General features: G+C 41.3%; 1 protein-coding gene across 6 annotated transcripts in view; it reads right to left on the bottom strand.

Moving 5' to 3' along the window:
* The window catches only part of LOC133836032 (homeotic protein ultrabithorax), a 91,371-nt gene that overhangs the window by 13,773 nt on the left and 55,965 nt on the right, over positions 1-21,633 (bottom strand). For 2 of the 6 annotated variants that reach the window (XM_062266308.1, XM_062266309.1), the window contains one exon: positions 15,144-15,229. The exons of the other annotated variants lie outside the window; for them this stretch is intronic. In XM_062266308.1, the coding sequence (XP_062122292.1) occupies positions 15,165-15,229 (65 nt within the window). In that variant the 3' untranslated portion in view covers positions 15,144-15,164. Of the gene's footprint in view, positions 1-15,143; positions 15,230-21,633 lie in introns of those variants that run through there. 6 annotated transcript variants of the gene reach the window in all.

Genomic DNA, 21,633 nt, shown 5'->3' with positions numbered 1-21,633 from the left:
GTTGGCAGCAAAACAATTGTTGTTGTTGTTTTTGTTGTTGTTCTGACTGTTTCAACATGCACTTCACTTGCTGGCAAAAGAAACCGCAGCTTATGTTAGTATCTTTTGCCTTCTTTTGCACGATACGATACGCTCCTGATATCGTTTTGGATTCATTCCCCGAAAAAAGCTGAACGATGCTTCCTTTGGGGAATACTGAGCAGCCCCGCCATGCTTCTTCTTCTTCTTCCGCCCTTCTCATGCGTCGTCGTTGCTACATTAAAATTCTTCCCAGCCCGGAGTCCGAATATACAAGAACGAGTACGAGTCCGATTCCGAGTCCAAAGTTAACTAATTTATGTCGGACGACTTGGAATTAATGAATAAATGGCGGGGGCGCTTAGACGAATGGCCAGGCCATGCTTGGAAATATGTAAATTACTTGGCAAAAAGAAAAAAAAAAACCAACAAACAAACAACAAGAAGAAGAATACGAAACATGCAAAGAAGAAATGCCACACGCAATCTTTGGAGGGCAATGTAAAGTTTTCTATGCCCCCTCTCGTATTACCATTTATAAAGTGCAAATTACTTGGGGCAGCTGAGAATACCTCAAAGTCTATGAATAGTCGTTAAAAAAAACATAACTTTGTGCTTCAAGAGATTATTTGAATAAAAATAATAATGACAATTTTCATAATATTCAAAGAAGCTCTAGAGAAATGTACTCGTAATTCCATGGATTATATATTTATCTATCATTATTCAGAGTGCGTTGCAGTAAATTCGAAATGAAACCCTCCGAAAACTTATGTTCCCAAGAACAATTACAGCAGCAGGAGCAGCAGCAGCAGCAGATGAAAGCAATAAAATTAATAATCGCAATTAATATGATTTCTTCTTATCGAGGCGCGCAATTAAATTTGCTCAACATAAATCGAATACGCCTGAGAAACAGATGGAGGGGAAGAACGAAGAACGGACATCCAATGGGGTTCCTGCTTCGGGTGCCATATTAAAAAATGCCCGCATTTGGCTGTCGCCTCCTGCTCCTCGGTTCGGCAAACAAAAGTTGGGCAATTAAATTTGGTCCGACACATGACGACAATGGGGTAAAATGCAAGTAGCAAATGAGAAGCCAGAATGTGGGTGGGCAAGGGAAGGGGAAGAGAGTGGAGAGAGGAGAGATGGGGGAGTGAGAGAAAGAACAAGATAAGTGGCTCGGAAGACGCAGCTTGGGCATTATCTTTGGGCAAACAGACATGACAACGCGCGGCACAAATAATAAATCGCATAAAATATAATTATGAAATTTGTAGCTTGTTTGCCCACAGCAGCGGCAGCAGCAGAGGGGTGGCCCATGAGGCGGGGGAGAGAAACAAAGGAGGAGGGGGAGGTGCAGTGCACTGAGTTAATACGCGGCTGTAATTAACTTGTGATTTATTGGTTCAAGTTTTTAGCGCTACGACGACGACGACGACGCTTCATTGGGCCGCCTTCGTTTCTTTTCTTTGGCTTCTCTCTTTTCTTTATTTTGCTGCTCCTGCTGCTGCTGCTGTTTCTTTCTTCTCCTGCTGCCCTTTCTTCTGGTAGTCCCTTTCTTTCTTTCTGTCGCGCTCTTGGTTCATTTTGTAAACTTTCTCCGGGTGCTGCTTTATTCGCAACAAAATGTCTTAAAAGTAAAGCTAATTTATAAGAAGCGAGCGACTCGCATTCGACTCGCCACCCGAACGCCGAAAGGAACACTTTCAGTGGGCCCACCGCCCAACGCCCACCTTTAATATTAAATGTTACACCAGGGACACATTTCGATGAAATATTTCGTAAAAAGTGTCTACGGTCGAAAAATGCGAGTCTGAGCCGCTCTCCTATTCTGAGCTGCTCAGCTTCTTCACCTTGTTTGGCCAATGTCTTGGCAGCTACTTCTTCTACTTCTTAATGCTTTTTTTTTTTTGGGCGCCAAAAACTTTCTCCTTGCGGCATTCATGAGCTCCAGCTTCAGCTACAGTGCCACGCCTTCGCCGGCAGCTCGCAGCTCGCTGCTCACGCACGTGGCAGATGCGAAGATGCTGCTGGTTGCTGCCTTCCTTCATTGTTGTTGCCATTGTTTTTCGCCCTCGCTTCCATTGTTGCTTGCTGTTGTTGTTGTTTTGTCAAGACGTGCCAGAGTGGGGTAGTGGGTGGGGAGAAGGGGAAGGTGGGGAGGTGGGCCTTGGCACAGCACAAGAATTATTACCGACCAAATAAGCGATATTTCTCGAGGGATGAATGTGCTTTGGTGCGTGTTTTATTTTATTTCGTTGAGTTACAACCCGCCAGCTAACGGTACACGCTCTTGGCTAGGGGTTGGGCAGGGGTGTTCTCTCTGTGTATATGTATTTGTGTGTGTGTGTGTACTAGTTGTGTCTTGGTACGCATGGCTGCCGCACAGCTAAAGGAGGCGCCTCAGCTGAGGCAGCACCAACAACAAAAAAAAGGCAGGGGAAATGTCGAATGCGAAATTAAGAAAACATGGCAGTAAAATTGGGTAATAAATCATTGGGTGTCCTCAAAGTGTTGCCTATATGTACTATCCTATATATATGTATATATTCTCGTGTACTGCGGCACAGTTGGAATTTGTTTCGCTACAAATTATATAGATTTTGCGCCACAGACACAGCTGCAAGATGTTCAAACAAATTTGCCAGCTAAGCAAAAGTGTGTATATTAAAATGTATTTTCCGTTGAGTGGACAATTATTTGGCAGTTCTTTTTTTAATTCCATTATAATTAACTGTCTTTGCTTTAACTAACCACCAAATTTCATAACGCTATTTCAAGTGCTTCCAGAGATTGTCTGCCGAACCCTTTAGTATCTATTGATACGTTGATTCCGACCCACCTGGCTTTGTTTCCCGTAATCCCGCCCCGCTCAGATACATGAGTGTGATTAAAATGACGATATGAATGCATAATAATATCAGAGTTATGAGTGTTAGGCTGCCGCCAAAAAAAAAAAGTCAAACTCTTATGCTCATCCCCATTGACGCATAAAACTGCAGTGAACTAAGCGGTGGGCGCAAAGTGCAGTTCCCCTTCCTCATCTTCTCCCTTTTCCGCCCATCAACGCCGGGTGAGTAAGTGAGCTGAACTTTGATGCCGCCACATTCTATTCGCATTTGCGAGTACGAGTGCGAGTACCTATAGCCATATATCTCGAATGGTCCGACTAGAACAGGCCGACTGTTATTTTGTGCGAGTGTGTGTAGAGTCCGAAGCCGAAAAGCCGTAAAGCCAATGGCGAGATGGAGCGAGGGACAAGTGAGGAGAGAGACGAGGTAGCAGGACTGGCGCAAAGACTGCCGCCGTTGCCTCTGGAAGATTTATGCAGTTCATATTCACATTTTCCAAACGCCGCATACCAGGCGCAGCATTCGAAACGAACGCAGGAGGCACTCGGCATCGAGGCATGCAGGCACTGCCACACTGCCACATGGATATCAACATTGTAAACGTGCCTAAATGTGTGCGAGTGTGTGTGTGTGTGTGTGAGCGAGCGAGAAAGATGAATGGCCCAATGGAGAGAGTACGAAAGAGAAGGATATGAAAGGCTAGTCACAGTTGTTGAAGCTTTTTTGGGCGCTGAGCATTGCAGTTTGCCGCTGTTGTTGTTGCTGATGTTGTTGTTGTTGTGACTATTGTTGTTGCTTGCCCCTTAAAAAACGACGCCACATTACAGTGGAGTCAATTGAAGTATAATACTTTGAAATAATATTGATGAATAATTGTAATAACTCTAGTTTATCTTTGTAGCTTCAAAAGTTATACTTAATTTCACATAATAATCAAAATTAAATATATTTATATCATAAATTAATGACATTAAAAGTTTTGGTATATTTGCATTTCAATATGACCCTAAAATATTATTAAATCACTCACTTATGCACCTAAGTTGAACACATTCCAAATATTGCGTATACGCAGTGTTAGAACTTTATTGCAGACAAACTTAAAGTTTCAATGGCAGCAAATAAAATATTTTCACAGCTCTAAATTCTACGCTTAATTTAATTCAATCCAACCACTGTGCACTGCCTGTTGGCCTAGCCTAGCCTAACTGAGCCCTGTCCATGAGCAAGTGTTGTAAGAGGAGGCTAGAGACTGGCATCGGTTCTGAGGCTGGGATTGGGAGTGTAACAGAGAGAGCTCTGGTATGGCTGCCGCTGCTGCTGCTGGATGACTGCAGGCTCGTGCAAGCGTTTGGAACACACTGCATATTAAGTTATTGTATATTAGGTGTTAAATCAGATAAATTTTCGCATAATACCGCATACAGCACTCGGATTTTGAAAGATTAACGTGGCGCACACAGTCGTTGGTCAGTTGTTGTTGTTGTTGCAAGTGTGTGCGCTAGTATGTGTGTATGTATGTGTGTGTGAGTTGAGCTGTGCTTGGGCTGTGGCTGCAGCATTTTGGAGCTGTTTTAATCATTTGAATGCTGCACATTGTTTTCAAACCACCCCGTTCAATGCAGCCTCTAAACACTGTTGCACTTTATTTGCGACGCTTTGTTGCTGAGTGTGAGTATTTGTTCGACTGTGTGTGTGTGTCTGTATGTGTGTGAGTGCGCCGAGACTGATAAACATTATTGCAGTCGGTTTATTCGAGAGTATTCGATTTCGCTTTGATCATTTGCCACATGCAATCGAGCGAGCATGAAAATTGCAATCCAAATTGCATTGTTAACAGATTATTAAAATCAAAATAAATTGATGCAAATTTATAATTGCACAAAGATTGCAAAATAAAAAGCGTAAAAAAACGAAAAATAATACATAAATATGCATGCTTAAGCAGCAACTGATCGAAGTGAAGTTACCCATTAAAGAAGTTAAGGAATATTTATTTAATAAATGGAAATTGTTGCTTAAGTGGCAACTAAAGTTAGTTAAGTTAACATTATAAGTATTCAATTTTTTTCACATCTATCATATACCCGTTACAGTTTCTTAAAATGTAGGGTGTATAATCGAAGTGCATGAAATTTGTCTGCGGGCGCTTCATTAAGGCGAAATATAATTGATGTTGTTGTTGGTGCTGTTGCTGCTGCTGTTGTATATTTAAAAATAAATTTCACTGTTATTAAACAAAAGCTATTGTGTTTTATGAAAAGCGCATAAATAAAATGGCAAAAAGGCGACGCAGCGCTTACTTTAATTTATTATGACAAGTTGCTCTGGCACTTTTATCTCTCGGCACACAAATTTTGCAGCCAGCCAACAGCAGCAGCAACACACACACACAAACACACACATAAATATCTACATATAGTATATATATTTATATATATGTATATTTGATATTTATGCTAGAATGTGTGTGTATTATACAATACTATATATATATATATATATGTGCGCAATAAAATAGCCACAAAACAAACTCTGACCAGAAGCTTTGCTGCTCTGCGAAAACTAACTGCCAAAGCGGCAACACACACACATACATACACAAACACACACTGATAAGAAACAACAACAAATTCTGACTAGCACCTAAATGGCATGACAAATAAGTTGGCAATACAATTTACAGGCCATGAATGGAACAGAGCAAAGTTCACTAAAACTTCTCTCTCTCCCTCTTTCTCTGTGCAATTAGTTATTTAAATGAATAATTTGATTTCAGATTTAACAGATTGAGAAGTCTATAAATAATAGAAATAGATGGCAGCGATAATTCTACATGAAATATTTGTGATTATTAAACAGACTTAAGTATATTTGATAGCTATTTGATTATGGAATTCATATGCTGATTTATTTTACTAGTTATTTTTACACTACTTTGATTATGAGATCAGAAATGAGTTGCTTTTTGATATTATTATGGTTACAAATTCTGACAAGTTCACGTTTGACTTCGTAAAGCAACCGAGTCGAGGCTTAGCTGCAGCATAATGTGCTGCAACGTTGCCGTAAGCTTTTTGGGGCACTTGCATCCAGCACAGCGGGGCATGGCCAAGTGGCAAGTAGAGTTTGGGTGACTGCGAAATTGCGGCCATAACTCATGGCCGTTGAGTATGTGTTAAGATGAAGCAGAGCAGCGCCAGAGAGAGAGAGAGAGAAGCGTGGAAATAAATTTGCAGATTAAGCGCATAAATAAGAACGAAACGGAGTTGCAAGAGGACATTAAGAGTTCTCTGCACAGAGTGCAGAAGAGTGAGCACAAAATGCAATTGCAATGTAATTGAGGCGCGCACATATTTAATTTAATTTAATTTAATTTATAAGCAAACTCTACAAAACTCGTTTCTGTATTAATAATATTTGCAAATTCGAACAACAAGGAATGGTGAAGAGAACTGCGAATTATGCGGCGCGACGAAAGGCGGCTGCCTCAAGTTGATTGCAATGATTTGGGCCCTGCAACCCGCAGCTGCAGCTGAACGCGTTGCATGCAGCAGCGGCAACAGCGGCAGACAGACAGGAAGGGGCACATAGGATAGAGTCGGACAATCGGATAGTTGGAAAAGATTGCAGCCAGGCAACTGGTCAGCAGGTTGCTCTGCCTTCTTCTGCCTGTTGTCGTTGATTTGTTTTGACCATCGTTGCTGTTGTTGTTGTTGCTGTTGTTGTTGTTGCTGTTGTTGTTGCGCGCTTTTCAAATTGCCCGTTGAACGTTGGTCGGTGGTGAGTAAAACGATTACCCGCCGGCTAGGCCTGCTTTGGTTAGAGTGCACTCTCGTATGTGTTGGAACAACTATTATTAAGCGCGCTCAGTTGTTGCTCTGCACATGCATATAGCATACATACATACATATATTTATACACACAAGTAGTTATTGTTGGTGTTTGCGGCCATTGTTCTGCTTTGCCTGGAAATTATTATTCGCATGCCAAAATGAATTGAGCTTGGCCGTTGAGACGCTTGGCAAGAGGCGACTCGACGACTCTCTTGGCATGCAACATGTTTAGTTTATTCATAAACTCACACTCACACTCACACTCATACTCACTCACACTCACACTTTGATCGGGTGTGAGTGCGTCGGCATATTCAAAAGTAGCCGCATTAAATGCGCGCTGCGGCGCACTCAAATTGCCCAGTTATTAAGTAAATTGATTTTAAGTATGTTTCCCAAATTATTTGCTTCTAAATGTTTTGCTGCATTTTTTCTCCTTCTCCATCTTCTTGTTTCGCTTTCTAACATTTTACTATATATAGTATGTTGCTGTTGCACTTGTTAGAGCAACCGGAACTATGGAGTTTTAGAGTTTGTGTGACTCGCAGTAAAAAATTGATTGTTAACATCGCCTGCAATTTGCTTGCGATTTCCATTTAGATATGGCACAGCTAAAGTGCGGCATAAAATGTTGCAAGCTCAAAACTGCAATTAAGATTATGCCACGTAAAAGCAACAATTAATTTTTAAACACTCTTAAAGACTTGTTTCTATTTTAATTTAAGCCACCACCAAATTGCGTTCAACAATATTGTGAACAATTTCTGAGTGATTTTCTCTAAAGCATTAAAATAATTATTCACAAATGTCAGAGGTAAGCAATTGACTTTTGAAATTATATTAATTAACTGAGAATTTGCAATAGCTTGATTGCACCTTTTTAATGATTTTTACATATTTAATGACAATAAAACTAGTTTTTAATTTATTTAAGATTGATTGCAAACTCTTAATGATTTGTAAACATTTTTATAGAGCTTAAAGTCTAATTTACGTAAGCAGTTTTAAAATAAATTAATATTTATTTAATGGAATGATAAGAGGAATGATAGCCTACACTTTTCTATAATTTTTTAAGTAGCTTTTATTAACGCAACTGCTTACTCTTTTAATGTTTTTAAGACAAATTACTGCTGCTTCAGTTTCTCTTTACATTTATGTTGCTTCTTCTACAGTTTTCCGGCCCTACAGCAGTTGAAGCCGATTACATATATCAGGGGAATGAAGATTTCTATTAACTGACGTTAAATTTAATTTAATTAAAAACTAACAACACACACATAACATGACCAAGATGAGCGCATTACATGCAAAGTGCAAAAACCAACAGCAACAAAATTGTTAAATGATAATCAGGGAGTCGTCTCAAGTTGAGATGGGGAGCAGCAGCTGCAGCCACTTGTTGTTGAAGTTGTGTTGTGTGGTGTGTTTTGTGTTTTGCGTTGCGTTACATTGTGTTGGCAGCAGCAGTCAATGAAAATGCTTCATAAACAGTGCAATTAAACTAATGACTGTGCCAGGTACTGCGATCGCTGGCAGCGCATTGGATAGCGACCACACACGAAGACGAAGAAGAGACTTCAGCACCGGTTCTACTCGTTCATCAGGCGAAGGCTGCTTTTGGCACTTGTGCATATGATTAGCCATTCGCTGAGCTGTGTTGAGTTGAGTTGCGGCTACGTGAGTCGGTTGCTGCCACGTGCAGCGCGTTGCAAAGTGGTTGGCTGATGAAATGCCCGCGATTGTCTAATGGGTCGCCAAATGGGCAACAGCGGCTTCCACTTGGTTGAGGAGGCACAACTGATGTATTGCTTCAAGTCCACTCAAGCCATTGCAAACTCCGGCTGCTGTTGCTCTTTGCCATGTTTATGGTTGCCATGGCAGCAACAGCAACAGCAACAGCAACATCATCGAGTAGCTAACCGGTTTTTTGGTTATCTTAAAAACCCGACTCGAGTCAGGTAAAGAGCAAGAGCAAGAGCAAGCAACAGCAGCCGGTTCCGAGTGGTCGCCTACTGTGCTACAGCCTCGTAGCTGGCTCGCTCGCTTGCTCGCATGTTGGTGGTGGCTTTAATGGCTTCCGCCAGCGGATCATAGGAGTGAAATAAATGGCCAGACGGAACCAATAAACGTCGCGCGTTGTGCGTTCAACGCTCGTTCAGCCGAAATGAGTTAAGAACTGTGGACAGTTTCTGCAAGTCGTTGACTCATTGCGATTTATGTGCCGAACAGAGAAAGAAAACCGCAACACAAGACAGAGAGAGAGAGGGAGAGAGGGAAAGAAGAGGGAAGGCGAAGAAGGAGATGCTTTTATGTAACGCCCACGGATAAAAAGTTGCTGAAATTCCTTTGGCTTCGCCATTTACTTGTAATAATACATTTTGCATTATAATAATAATATCAGACACAATATATATGTATATATAAAATTGCCTAGACACTCATCAATCAGTCGGGGCTCAAAGGAATTGACCTGCACAGCATCGAAGTGAAGTGGCTGCTTCGGGGTGAATGTGAAGGTGAAGACCAAGAGACCACGAGAGAGAGACCACTCGACTTGTATAATAAAAGTAATTGCGTCTTTACCCTTTAGGGTTAGCGAGTGCAGCAAATTGCAAGTTGAATGCAATGCGCTTTTCTATAAGCATAAAAATTGCTATAATTTGCTGAAGATTGCGTTTTATCCATAACCATAACTGACCCCTCTCTATCTCTCTCTCTCTCTGTCTCTTTCGCTCGGATAACCAAACTAAAACAACCAGCAATTTATTTTCCCTCAAGTGCATTCAATCAATATAGACAATATGGCCAAAACTCTACTAACTATTTATTATAAATGATGGATTGTTTTTTACTACAAAATATTTGCTCCTAGTGAAGGGCAGCTTGATACTTTGATTGGAACTCCAGGAAAAAAATAACGCTAATACTTATAATTTGTTGTGGCATTTTTGAACAAAAAGGAAAGAAATTTCATCGAAATTCAAGTATTTCAAGTTTCAAATACTTTAATATCTTTTTTTTTAGGAAATAATAATTGCCCTTGAGTTCGATGAGTGCACGACGACAAATGGCAACTATTTCAACTATTTGCACTTTATAACGAAGTTGCCCAATGAAGCAAACATCGTCCAGTGTGGCGCCACATGGCTGCCTCATTGTTATTGCTGCCTCCTTCTCTGCTGCTGCTGTTTGTTGCTTGTTTGCTATTGGATTTTGGTTCTGCGGACAGCGAATGGTTGGCATTGGCTTTGGCTTTGGCTGCCTGTCTGGTTGGCAGCCCCAAAAGCAGATAACAAATATTTGCAGGAAACCATGAGCCCCTTAATTAGTGTAAAGAAGCTCTCAGCTCAGTCCTCTCTCTCTCTCCCTGTCTCTCTTTCTCTCGCTGGAGGAGAGCTGAACTCATAAAATGCCAGCAAGGAAGCAATTTATCAAAGTTTTGTTGCTTAATTGTCGTCTGTGCGGTGTTGGCAGTGAAAGTTGTCCCTTTGCCTGCTGCCTTCGACACAAACGAGGGCGTGTGCGTCTGTTCATTTGCCTGCTTTCCGACCCCCCGCTCATACACCCCCGCCTGCCACAAATCCTAATGATAAATGCTGTACGACATTTTGAGCCACCTTCTCTTTCCACTTGCTGCACCCCACCATCAACATAATCATCGAATTTGCCTGAGCTGCAGTTTTCAAGATATTTTCCACATCATAAATACATAAGCAGAGGAGGGAGAGATGAGGAGCAGAGCAAACACACGGCTGTGGCTGCGACTGCGGCTTCTGTGTGCCGTCACATTTATAACAATTTAAAATTGCACGAAAAAATGGCAATAAAATCCCACAGACAAACGAAATTACGTGACCAATGTGTTTTATTACGATTTTATTGCGAAAATGCGAAGAAGTCAGCTCGACGCAGAATCGAGAAGAGAAGCAGAGAAGCAAAAAGGGAAGCAACCGCAAATATGACTGCGTCTGGGAAGCGCTTTATTATTTATCTTTCGGCTGAAATCGGCACAGAAGCCAACAAACAGAAAGCAGAGCAGACCAGAGGTGGGGCAACAGCTAGATTCGAGGATGGGGGAGGCGAAGGGGCAGAAACAGACGCTGGGCACGTGAGCGTCTCGAATGCGAGGGTTGCAACTAGAGTACTAGCATTTTTAATTTATTTGCTGTCTCACAGCCTTAACACTGCTTCTCACGTGTCAGGTTAATGCGATATTTATGTGGCCACTGTTCGCTCAGCTCGTCGATTGGCATAGGCAAGTGTAACTCGGTCCATCATTTCCTGTGTGTGTAGCTACCACAAAAACTGTGTCATACAAGTGATTTAACCACCAACGCAACGGGGGCTGTTGTCCACAAGAGACAAGTACAGACAGAAGGGGTGACTACGCCGCCCTTAAAAAGCCATAAATGGCCAACTGACAAAAAACGCCCCTTCTTAGGCCAGAAGTTGACCGGGAAATGTTTATATTGGTCTATTGAAATTATATTTAGCTCATGCAGTTTGTTGTTGTCGACATTTTATTAAGTAATTTGCATAAATTTTCACAGGCAGCAGCATATGCCATAAAAGGGGTGGCAAGGTGTGGAAATTAAAACCTGATTACAGGCATAATCGGAAAACCCGAAAAACCGGATTTGATTTGCTGACAAATTAGTAAGAAAATCATCTATGACTCATTGCTGTCCAATTTAAATAATTTAACTATTATATTTGGCTTTTACTAACAATCGTATTTGACCTTTGCCAAAATAAATACATATTTATGTATGGCAGCCATCCCTCGACATTCGAAAAGTTTTGTAAAGACCAAAATCTTGCGCCAATAAAAATGATAAAGATTTGCTCGGTCTTTTGCGGAAATATAAAATTGAATTATTGCTTGCAATTTAAAAAGAGAAAACCAACAAAGCTGAGCTAAAAGCCAAGCAACAACAACATTGGCATTGCCAAAAAATTTGTCAAAATAATGGCGTCATTCTGCAGTGGTCGCCAATCGAGGGCGGTGGCGAGCCGACAAAAGACGGCATAAGGCTGGCAAGGCAAGGATCCGCCAGGACCAAACACAAACATGCTGCTGCTGTTACTGCTGCTGTTGGCGACGCTATGGTTTATCCTTTATCCTTTATCCTTATGCTTTTTTGCACATTATTTGCTTTTGCAATTCAAAGCGATTAAGTGCGACGACGCCAAACTCGAAGCTCGAAACTCGAACTCGACTCGACTCGGGGGTCATTAAGGACGACATAAAACATGTTTTTGTTGCAATGGCAATAAGTATCTGTAGCTTGTATCTATGTATGAATGTATGTGTGAGTATAGAAATATTGCATGCCTAATGGCCAAGCCGAAAGTCATATAACTCAATGGAGGATGAACCCTAACCCTATTGCTCTAACCCTCTACAGTTCCCTCCTTCTCCCGCTGTCTGTCTATGGCCATTAGCGCAAGCGGTTGCATTTACAATAATACAGAAAACGGGCAGCCAAAAAAGCGAAAAGAGGAAGAATTTAAAAAGTAAGCCCCATTTAATAGAGCAATTATGACCAGTTGAAAGTCGACGGAAAAACTCTAACTGAGAGCCAACGCGACGCGCGGCCATATTTCAAAGTGTTTGCCCGTAACTAATTAAGCAATTAATTTTCGAGCAAGAGCAGCACACACACACACACACACACACATACTAACGTACAGAAGAGGCATGAGACCAAGTTCAACAAACTTTTCTCAAAAAATAATTTACTGCCTGTTGTTGATGCTGTTTTGGCAGAGAGGGGAGTGTTTCTCTCTTTTTTTTTCCATAACCAATTGAGATTGCGTTTTGGAGTCTCAATCCTTTTGGTTCATGCGTGCGCCGAGAAGTATGCAACACTTTTTTCCTGCTGTTCTTTATAAAATATGTTAAATGCCCCGAATTGCCGGAGGGTGTGAAAACTTGAATCAAAAACCAAAACCATGCTGAATATTTATGATACGATTAGCAGAACTTGCTGCTGCTGCTGTTGCTCTTCGCCTTGTGTGCAGGTTGCAAGCCAGTCCGAAATTTACGGGCAGGCAGGTTGCCAATTAAGCTGGGAGTGTGCCGCATGAATATGTAAATAAAAGCAGCTAATAAGTGGGTGTTTAATAACCGGATGGCCATGGCTAACCAGAAGCAGCAACAGCACCAGCAGCCCAAGCAGAACCCAAAAATGGTAAAAGAGAAATTGCGAGCGTTGTGTCGTTTGTCAAGCGGCAAAGGTAAAAATCATTTGCGGGCGAACAGGAGCGGGTGTCCTTGCCCCAATGGGGCAGGGAGCTGGCAAAAGGCAAAAGGTAGCATGTTTAATTTGCGTGGCATTTGCAGCTGCCTGCGGCAAAAGATAACGAAATAAAACGTTTGTCGGCACAGCATTTGGGGAAAACAGAAAAACAGAGAAAGAAACGCAAAAATACCGAAAACAGGCAACAGAGAAATACACACACAAAATTTGTTTGTAGCGCAGTGTAAACTAATTAAACGGCTTGCATGTGTAGGACAAATACGTGCCTCGTTTCGTTTCGTTTCGTTTCGTACTCTGCTTTTGGTATTTGTATAAAATAAATACTCGTATGTTGCCGCAGAATGGCAATTAAAGCGCGTCGAGCCATTAAAATTATGATTAAAATTTAATTTAGCGAAAATAATCAGGCGCCGCCTTTTGATTAACTCCAAATGAGCGAGCAATTAAATCAAAAAAAGTACTTCGAAAAAATGCAAAAATACAAAATTATGATACGCCCCATGAATTGCATTAAAATTCAATTAAATATTGAAAATCCAGTGCAATAAAAACTAATAATAATCGCGAGTTAAGCGGTTCAACTCACAACTCGCAACTCAACTGACAATTCTCTGGGAAATTCTTGATAAATTTGCCCCAACAACCCCCTAGATTTCCCCCCTTTTGGAAATTGTCAGGTCAGCTGAAAATCTACATATGCACTGACCAAACAACTATTAAACTATGTGTGTTCGCTACGCTCATCAACCACGTTGTGGAAATTTTTGGAAAATTTTCAATTTGCCAGCCTGCTGACGGCCATTTTGCCATTGGTCGCGAACAGAACAGAACAGAACATGGCCTCTGCAAACCCGCCCCTAAAACACTGCGAAGGGTGCCCTGACAGTTAATTGAAAATTCTTCCTCGAATCATATTAAAAAATGGATTGTCCAGCAGAAACTATCCTGCAATTAAATACACGCTAACGATTTCTGTGAAATATCTTTTCGACTTTAAAATATCAGAGTTTAGTTTTCAAGATATTAATTTAAAAGGCCTGCGCCGCTGTCTTTCTTTGCTTTTATCAGTGCTTATCAGCAGCTCGAGCAATGCTGCTTGTGACGTATCGTTATGGTGGCTTACTTTTGTGAGTAACTGTGTGAGAGTGAGAATGTGTATGTGTGTTGCTCACAAGACATCAAATTACTTTCGTATGCAAATCAGCGGCTTTTCTGCCGACTTTTTTGCTGCTGAGGCTGCTTGCCACACGGCAACCGAGCGACGCTTGCGCCCGCCTCCCCGCCTACATTCCAACACCCCCCTCTCTCTGTGTTGCCACATGGGCAACATTGGCAGACACACAGTCAGTGCCACAGATAGCAGACACGGCATTTGATCGGCACCAAATTTATCTCAATGATATGCAGATAAAACTAACAAGTACCAAGTTTCGTTATTTCTCTTTTCGTTTCGGTGCTGTTTCTATTTTTTTCTTTTCTGTTTTTTTTTGCGCTGCACTTCTTCTACTTGAAGAGGAAGAGAGATGGCGAAAAACTACATTAGCAAATAAATTTATTTAGCATTACAAAAAATGAGGTAGCTGAGTGGCTGTTGCCGGTTGCAAAGAGTGGGGAAAACGAAGGCTCAACGGATGCATGTCTAAGAGGGTGTGTGTGTGTGTATGTGTATGAGTGTGTGTGTGTGCGGGCGCCATGAATTTATTTAAGATGCTTATTGATTGGATTTGATTTTATGCGATGGGAAAGTAAATTTGCGCAAATAAATTTAAATGAGGGCGTTGAGTTGAGTTGAGTTTGCTGCCTCTGCCTCTGCCATTCTGCCTTAGCCCCGCCCACTTGTGGCAAGGCAAGCAAAAAAATTTTCAATTTTTTTTGTTGTTCTCTCTTCTGTCTGTCTGTCTTTTGACAACCTAAACTAATCCCCTCATGTGTGTGTGTGTGTGTGTGTTGGAGTCGGGCTAGACTAAAGCCATAGCAGAAAAAAATACGCATGAGTAATTTTCCAATTTTTGTTTCACATTTGCAGCTAATCTGGAAAATGGTTTTTCTTTTGCCTCGACTTGGAGTTGGAGTTGGAGCTGAGAGTCTTGGATGGTTTATTTATTCCATCGACGATGTGTAGAGACTCTGGGTGGTTGCTTTTAAAACGTTGTATATTTATTTATTTACTCACTTTAAGCTGCATTCGCTTACTTTGTCAATGTATTGGAGGAAGTTACTTTGAAGAAGTTGTTGTTGATAATACGACACTTACCTGAAAGGAAAAGAGAAATTGCAAGTTAGTATTGAATGAATTTAAAAAGACTAAACTTAAAAGTTAATACTTAGAATAAAATTTTCTTATACTTTATTTTATTTTTATGTGTTGCAAATAAAAATATTGAATTTCCCAAAACAGAAATCAAGAAAAATCTCTTTTTAACAATCGAACAGCCAAAGAAAACTTCAACGCATTATTCTGCCTTTCGGCCTGGCAAATTAATCTGATGAGTTGCAACATTTAATGGGTTGATTTTTAATTTCTCCTCTGCCCAAGCAACTCTTCATAATTTTTCTGCGGCGTAATTGAGTAAAATGAAATAATTAAAATGCGTCGCATAAAGTAACTTAAAAATGCTTTAACGACCTTTTTGTTAATAACGCAAAGTGCAAATGTTTCGCTTGCTGATTGTCCGTATGCTTGTCCATTCCGCATGCAACAACAGTAGGCCAAGCAACTGGGTAAATGCAACTGCAACTGCAACTGAGGCAACTGTGGCAACTGTGCGCCACACGCAATTTTCATTTGCTGCTGTTATTAAGTGATAATTGAATTTTTATGCCAGCGCCAACAGGCCAACAACAGACATGAAATGGACTTCAGGTCCTTTTTGCAATTACCAGAAAGGTCAGACCCAAGCACAAAAGGTGACACAGTAAGCAAACGTGGGCTTACAACTTAAAAATGATTCTGATGTACACACTTGACTTTAATTAAAGTTAGTAAATTTTAAGAAATATTTATAAAGAATATACATATGTATATATTTTTGTCTTTCAATTATAATCACCTAATCATTTTTATTGTTATTTTATTTTCAGAAATCTATTTTGTAATTTTCTGATTTTCAAAATATTTTTGTGTCCGAATTTTTATATACTTTTTCTGATTTTAGTTTTAATTACAATCACTTTTTCACATTTTCTTTTTATTATTTTATTTGCTTTTTATTTTCAGAAATCTACTTTATAATTTTCTGCTTTTCAAAATATTTGTGTCAGAATTCTGAGATATATTTTTTCTCTCGTGCAGCGGCACTTGCAACATCCGTCAGACTGATCGCAGCAGCACTTTATGTTGGGCTCAATTTTTAGCCTGTAAATTGTGCTGGCAACTTTCTAAATGACCAAAATTGCAGTTGGCCCATAAATCAGACAACGTTCAACGCTGGATTAAAAATTTTCGGGCCATGTAACGCACTTTCTAAACAGAGCGACACACGATAAAACAAAAACATGGAATTGCTCTAAAAAAAACGAAACTAAAACAAAACGCTGCCAACTGTTTTGTCGGTGCGACGACAATTGTTATGAAAATGTATCAAAGAGACAAAAAGTATCTGCAGCTGTTTTATGAGGGGTCATAGATAGAAACAAAACACTGCGACAACAATTTGCAGGCGGAAACCGCAAACGTTTGCAGAAATTATGAAAATTCATATTTCTGCACGCACTTGGCGGGAAATTCGTAAGGGAAAATTCGCACAGCAGTCAGAGGAGATAGAGGACACAGGTATCTGGTCGCTGCGGGTGGCAGGCGTGAAATTTGCATGCGTCAATGGAATATGAAATTTAGAGAAGCAGTCGTTGTTGCAACTGTTGCAACTTGCCACATTCAGTTTAGCCCAGTTGATTTACAGCCGTGTTTTTGCGAGCCCAACCAAAAATGGGATGATCATAAATCACGTGTGCTACTTTTTTGTTGCTTTTTGTTTTTTTTTGCTTTGTGTGTGTGGCAAATATTTTGGTTGCAGCGATTTCATGCCACGCACAAGGGGGGCAATTGCATTGCACTTGGGCTCGTTTTAATTTCAAGCAAAAAAAAAACATCGATGAGCAAGAAAAAAAAACACAAGAAGACAAGTCGCACACATTTCATGCGGCTTCCACAAAAGGTAACGCAGTCCAGTCGAGTTGAGTTGAGACGGCCCAAAAACCCGTCGCCGACTCCATCCTGGGACGATGACGACGACAACGAAAAGCAATTTACGAAAAGCACGCAGCGTTTAGATCAAAAGCGAAGACGTCGCGACGTCGCAAGTCGCCATTGGCAGGACACAGGACAGCAGAAAGAGAGAGAGAGAGAGGAGCAACGATGCTATACAACGCAAAACACATCATTAAGTATAAAATTCTTAAAATGGAATTTTAAATCATTAAAAAACGCTGCAAAAAGTCAACAGCAGCAACGACAACGACGTCGACGACGAGGAATTTGCAATGCGTTTGCTTTATTTGGCAGTGGCTCGTTGGAAGCTGCAGCAGTCGCATGCAACCCAATGCCCAGTTGCTTTTGTCCAAAATGGTTGTGGCAGCAACAGCAACAGCAGCAGCAACAACAGCGTGCAGCAGTTTCTTTTTTTATGTACACGCCAAGCCAAACAGCTTGAATGGAAGTAATGATGCTGCCCCAAACGTTGTCCAAGTCTTGAGAAAGGCGCGCAGTTGTTGCATTCGCAATGAGTTGCCGTTGTTGCCGTTGCTGTTGCCGCTGTTGTTGCTGCCGCAATCAGCAACATGGCCGCCTGGGCAGCAAACGAAGCTGAACTGCCATCGTTGCTTTTATCGGCGTTTTAGCTCTTTTTTTTCTGTTTTTTTTCGTTTCGTTGTTGTATTTTTCCTATATGCATCGCTTTTCGGGTAACATGTTGCCGCTGCACGAATTCTATGTTGCACTCGGAATTTGAAGTAAATAATTCTTTTGCGCTGTGTTCGTTCGTTCATTTTGCTTGCAACATTTTTGCAAGTGCTTCGTGCTCGTTAAGCATTTTGTTCTGCGATTTCTTTTCTTTTCTTCTTTTCGTTGCTTTTCATTTCTTTTCTTTTCTCCCAGTTGCTGCTGCTGCTGTTGCTCATAATGCGCCATCCACACAAAAAACATACACAACAAAAAACCTAAATAAAAAGGGCGCGCCAGCTGCGAAAAGTGGTTCCGTTTCGTTTATCTCATGTTTTTTGGGTGCGTTCTGCAATATTTCCCCCCTTCCCAAAAATATACATAAAACGATGAGCAAAGTCGATTTATTCACGACTGTTGCTGGGATAATGACGTCAGTTGAGCACACAAAACGTTGTGTTTAGCTAATGACGAATTAATGTTAGAGTTAAAGATTTATTTAACGCTTTTGAATACAATTTTCTCAATTCAAAATGTTTAGATTTCATCACATGATTTCTCAATCTTCCAGTTCGAGTCTGCAGCTTGTCCAAAATTCCTCACATAGCTCTTGCAATCGCACAAACTGCTGTAAGCCATTAAGAAAAAAAAGTCAACTCGTTCTGTATTCGCATTTTGCTTCTTTTTTGCTCCATGGCCATCTCTTATGGCACTGCTCTGTGAGCAAATAAATTCAATTTGCTGGTAGTCGGTCGGCAAAACGGCGACAGGTTTTTGCCGCATTTATCATCGCATCAACATCGAAACAGACGACAAGTCTGTGTCTGGTTGTGGAATGGCAATGGAAAGACGCAAAGACACGAAACGGGACGGGAGGAAGAGGAAAAAGCAAAGAACACATGCAGCTCCAGCTCCAGCTCCAAATGAAACGCCATTTACCAATTTATTTATTTATATAAGGCGAATATATTTTATAACCCGCAGCAAATGCAGTCGAGCACAACGTAAAAAGCACAAAAAAAAAGTTTGCAAACAACAGGAGGAGAAAAAAAGAAGAGAAAAATCTGAAGAAGAAAAAAAGATGTTGTATGAAGTGACCAAACTAGTTCGTTAAAATAAATTCGAGAGCCACTAACAATGTTGAGCTGGACGGAAAGGACAGACAGTGAGACAGAGAGACAGACGGATGGACAACATGCAACAACTGCCGCTGCCAGAGGAGAGAACCAAGACTCCAGGTTTGAGGTTCCAGTTTGCCGTTGCCGTTGCCGATGCCAATGCGATGCCGATGCGATGCGATGCGATGTATGCGGCAGGGCGAAGATGTATTCCTTTTGGGATGTTTTTAATTTTTCTTTAAAGTCGTTAAGCGTCGTCGTTTTTTGCGCCTTCCTTCGGCCTTTGTGCCTCCGTTTCGTTTAGCTCCAGCTCGATGGAGCAATGGAGTTCGAGAGCTTCGAGAGCTGGGAGCGCGCCATTGCCATTTGCTTCCTGCGTGCCGCGGCGTTGCCTTTCTAATGGAGTTTCGCAGATAACAGGCAACAGCAACGGCAACAGCAAGAGCAACGACAAAGGCAACTCGACTCCATCTCCATCTCTCTACCTTCTATTTACTGCGTCTCGCCCCCGATTGCCTCGCTTGGGCAGCTGCTGAGCATAAACACACACTTACACGTACTTGGGGCAATGCCATGAAATGAAATTAAACCCTTTTCGGCGACGATGCTGACGAGGAATCGAGGAACCAAGGAAGGAGTCACTCCACAAGCAACTGAAGACAACGTTCAAATAGTTGCAGAAAAATTAACATTATTGCAATTTCGCAGCTAACAAGCGAAATGCCCCAAGGGACTCTTGTTGCTGTTGTTGCATCCTTACCTTAGCTGGCTAAGGCTAAAACCAAACTCGAGCATAATTGAAGAGCTTGAGACTGCATACACAGCCATAAATAGAAAATCGTTTAGAAAATTAAAGAATTGAGTCTGTGTATTTGTTGCCTGGCCATGGCTCAACTCTCGCCTCGTATTTCTTTTGTTGTTTAGTTGCGCAAATGGAAACAGCCGACAGTTGCAAAGAAAATTGTTAAGAACTATTTCGCTTTTGCCGTCGACAGGCAGCATATGCAAATTTCCACAACCAAGAGCGGAAAGGATAGGGAAAGAAATGTTTAAGAAATACACAGAGACAACAATTGTTGAGGGGCCGCTCCTTGAGGAAAATGTTTTTGCATTGTTGTTGCCACAGTTGGAAGAGAGTTGCAAGTTGCAAGAGTTTCCTTTCATTGTGGCTCGCGCAAAATATAATTCACAACTCCAAGGTAGAACTTTTTTATGCAAGTCTGAAATCATTCGCATGCAACGCTTGACGCTGACAGCATTAAAGAAATTTCATTATGGAAATACTTTAAATGAAAAGTTTAAGCTCACTTTTCTCGCTACTTTAAACTTGCCTCAACAGATCTGAGAGTACAACATCATTGTCTATTTCGCTCAACATTCAATTGTAGTTTTGATTTCGATTCTGGCTGCTGCTGCTGCCGCTGTTGCTCAACAGTTTCCCCGCTGTGTTTGCAATGATAACAGCCAGTCCCAGAGCCATTTGCAATCCCCCCATCCTCCAACCCACATCGATATCCACCACAACCAGATGAAGTACCAGTCGATTCGCTGGGCTTGTAGTTCTACGAGTAGAAAACGCAGTGGGCCGCCGCCTCGCTTGGATTTCTAATCTGTCTTCGCGTGCTGTTTGCTTGCATGCAATGCGATGCAAGAGAATTGCAAAACACGGCGAACATGCAACGTTCCGCTTGCCTCCCACCCCCCCCTTTGTGCCCTTGCCACACGGTGCGCTCTTAACCCTGCTTAGCCCCAAGTCAAACAGAGGCAACATCAACAACAAGGCTGCCACATGCTGCGCGTTTTGCTGCCGCTGCTGCTGCTGCTGTTGTTGTCCCTGTTGCACAAACACAGACAGAGTGCGGCACACACATTTATGCAAATGTCGGGCGCACCATCATAAAATTGGGGATTTGGCAGCTGATTTGGCGGCTATTTTAAGCCGCATTTTTCGCGCACAATTTTTGAATTAAAATTTTCGGTGCCTGCAATATATAAATTAAATTTAATTTTAGCCAACATTTTCCACCATTGCGTCTATTTATTTTTAGTTTTTGCTCTGTATTTTTTTTTTGTTTTTGCGTCGTTTTTCGTTTTGTTTATTTATAGTCGCATTTTTGTCGCATTGCGAATCTCTGTTGAACTCTTGTTGTTGCCATTTGCTGTTGCTGTTGCTGTTGTCGCTGGGCCGACTAAATAAATTTCGTTTTAAGCGTTTTCGCCACACTCCATATACAAAAGGAGTTGCAGGAGCCGCAGCAGCAACAGCAACAGCAGCAGCCAAATAGCCAACGATAATAAAATAAACAAAAGGTTTGCCGCCAGCTTTTGGACCAAGCGCTAAAGAAAACGCAGTCGAGTAGCTGAGACATGGCTGAGGTAAATGGGAAGAACCCCTTACCCCTCATTCCCCCCTCTTTAGCCTAAAGGTGAGACGTAGTTGCTGCAGGTTTCGCCAGTTTTATTTGTGTGTTTTATTGTGGGCATATCTCAAAAGCGAATCTTTCGCCAGAGCCGAACTGCAGATAAAAGAGGGCAGAAGACAAACAACAGAATGAAGCAACACATGAACAGTCAATACACACACAATCAACAAAATACATAGTACACAGCGAAGAATAGCCAAAGAAGTGTATAATAAAAATCAATAGAAATTCTCAAGGGAGG

The sequence above is a fragment of the Drosophila sulfurigaster genome, chromosome 2R (assembly GCF_023558435.1).
Source record: "Drosophila sulfurigaster albostrigata strain 15112-1811.04 chromosome 2R, ASM2355843v2, whole genome shotgun sequence".
NCBI classification, from domain to species: Eukaryota; Metazoa; Arthropoda; class Insecta; order Diptera; family Drosophilidae; genus Drosophila; species Drosophila sulfurigaster.
The sequence above is the reverse complement of the archived record's forward strand: the minus strand, read 5'-3'. Positions and strand labels throughout refer to the sequence as shown.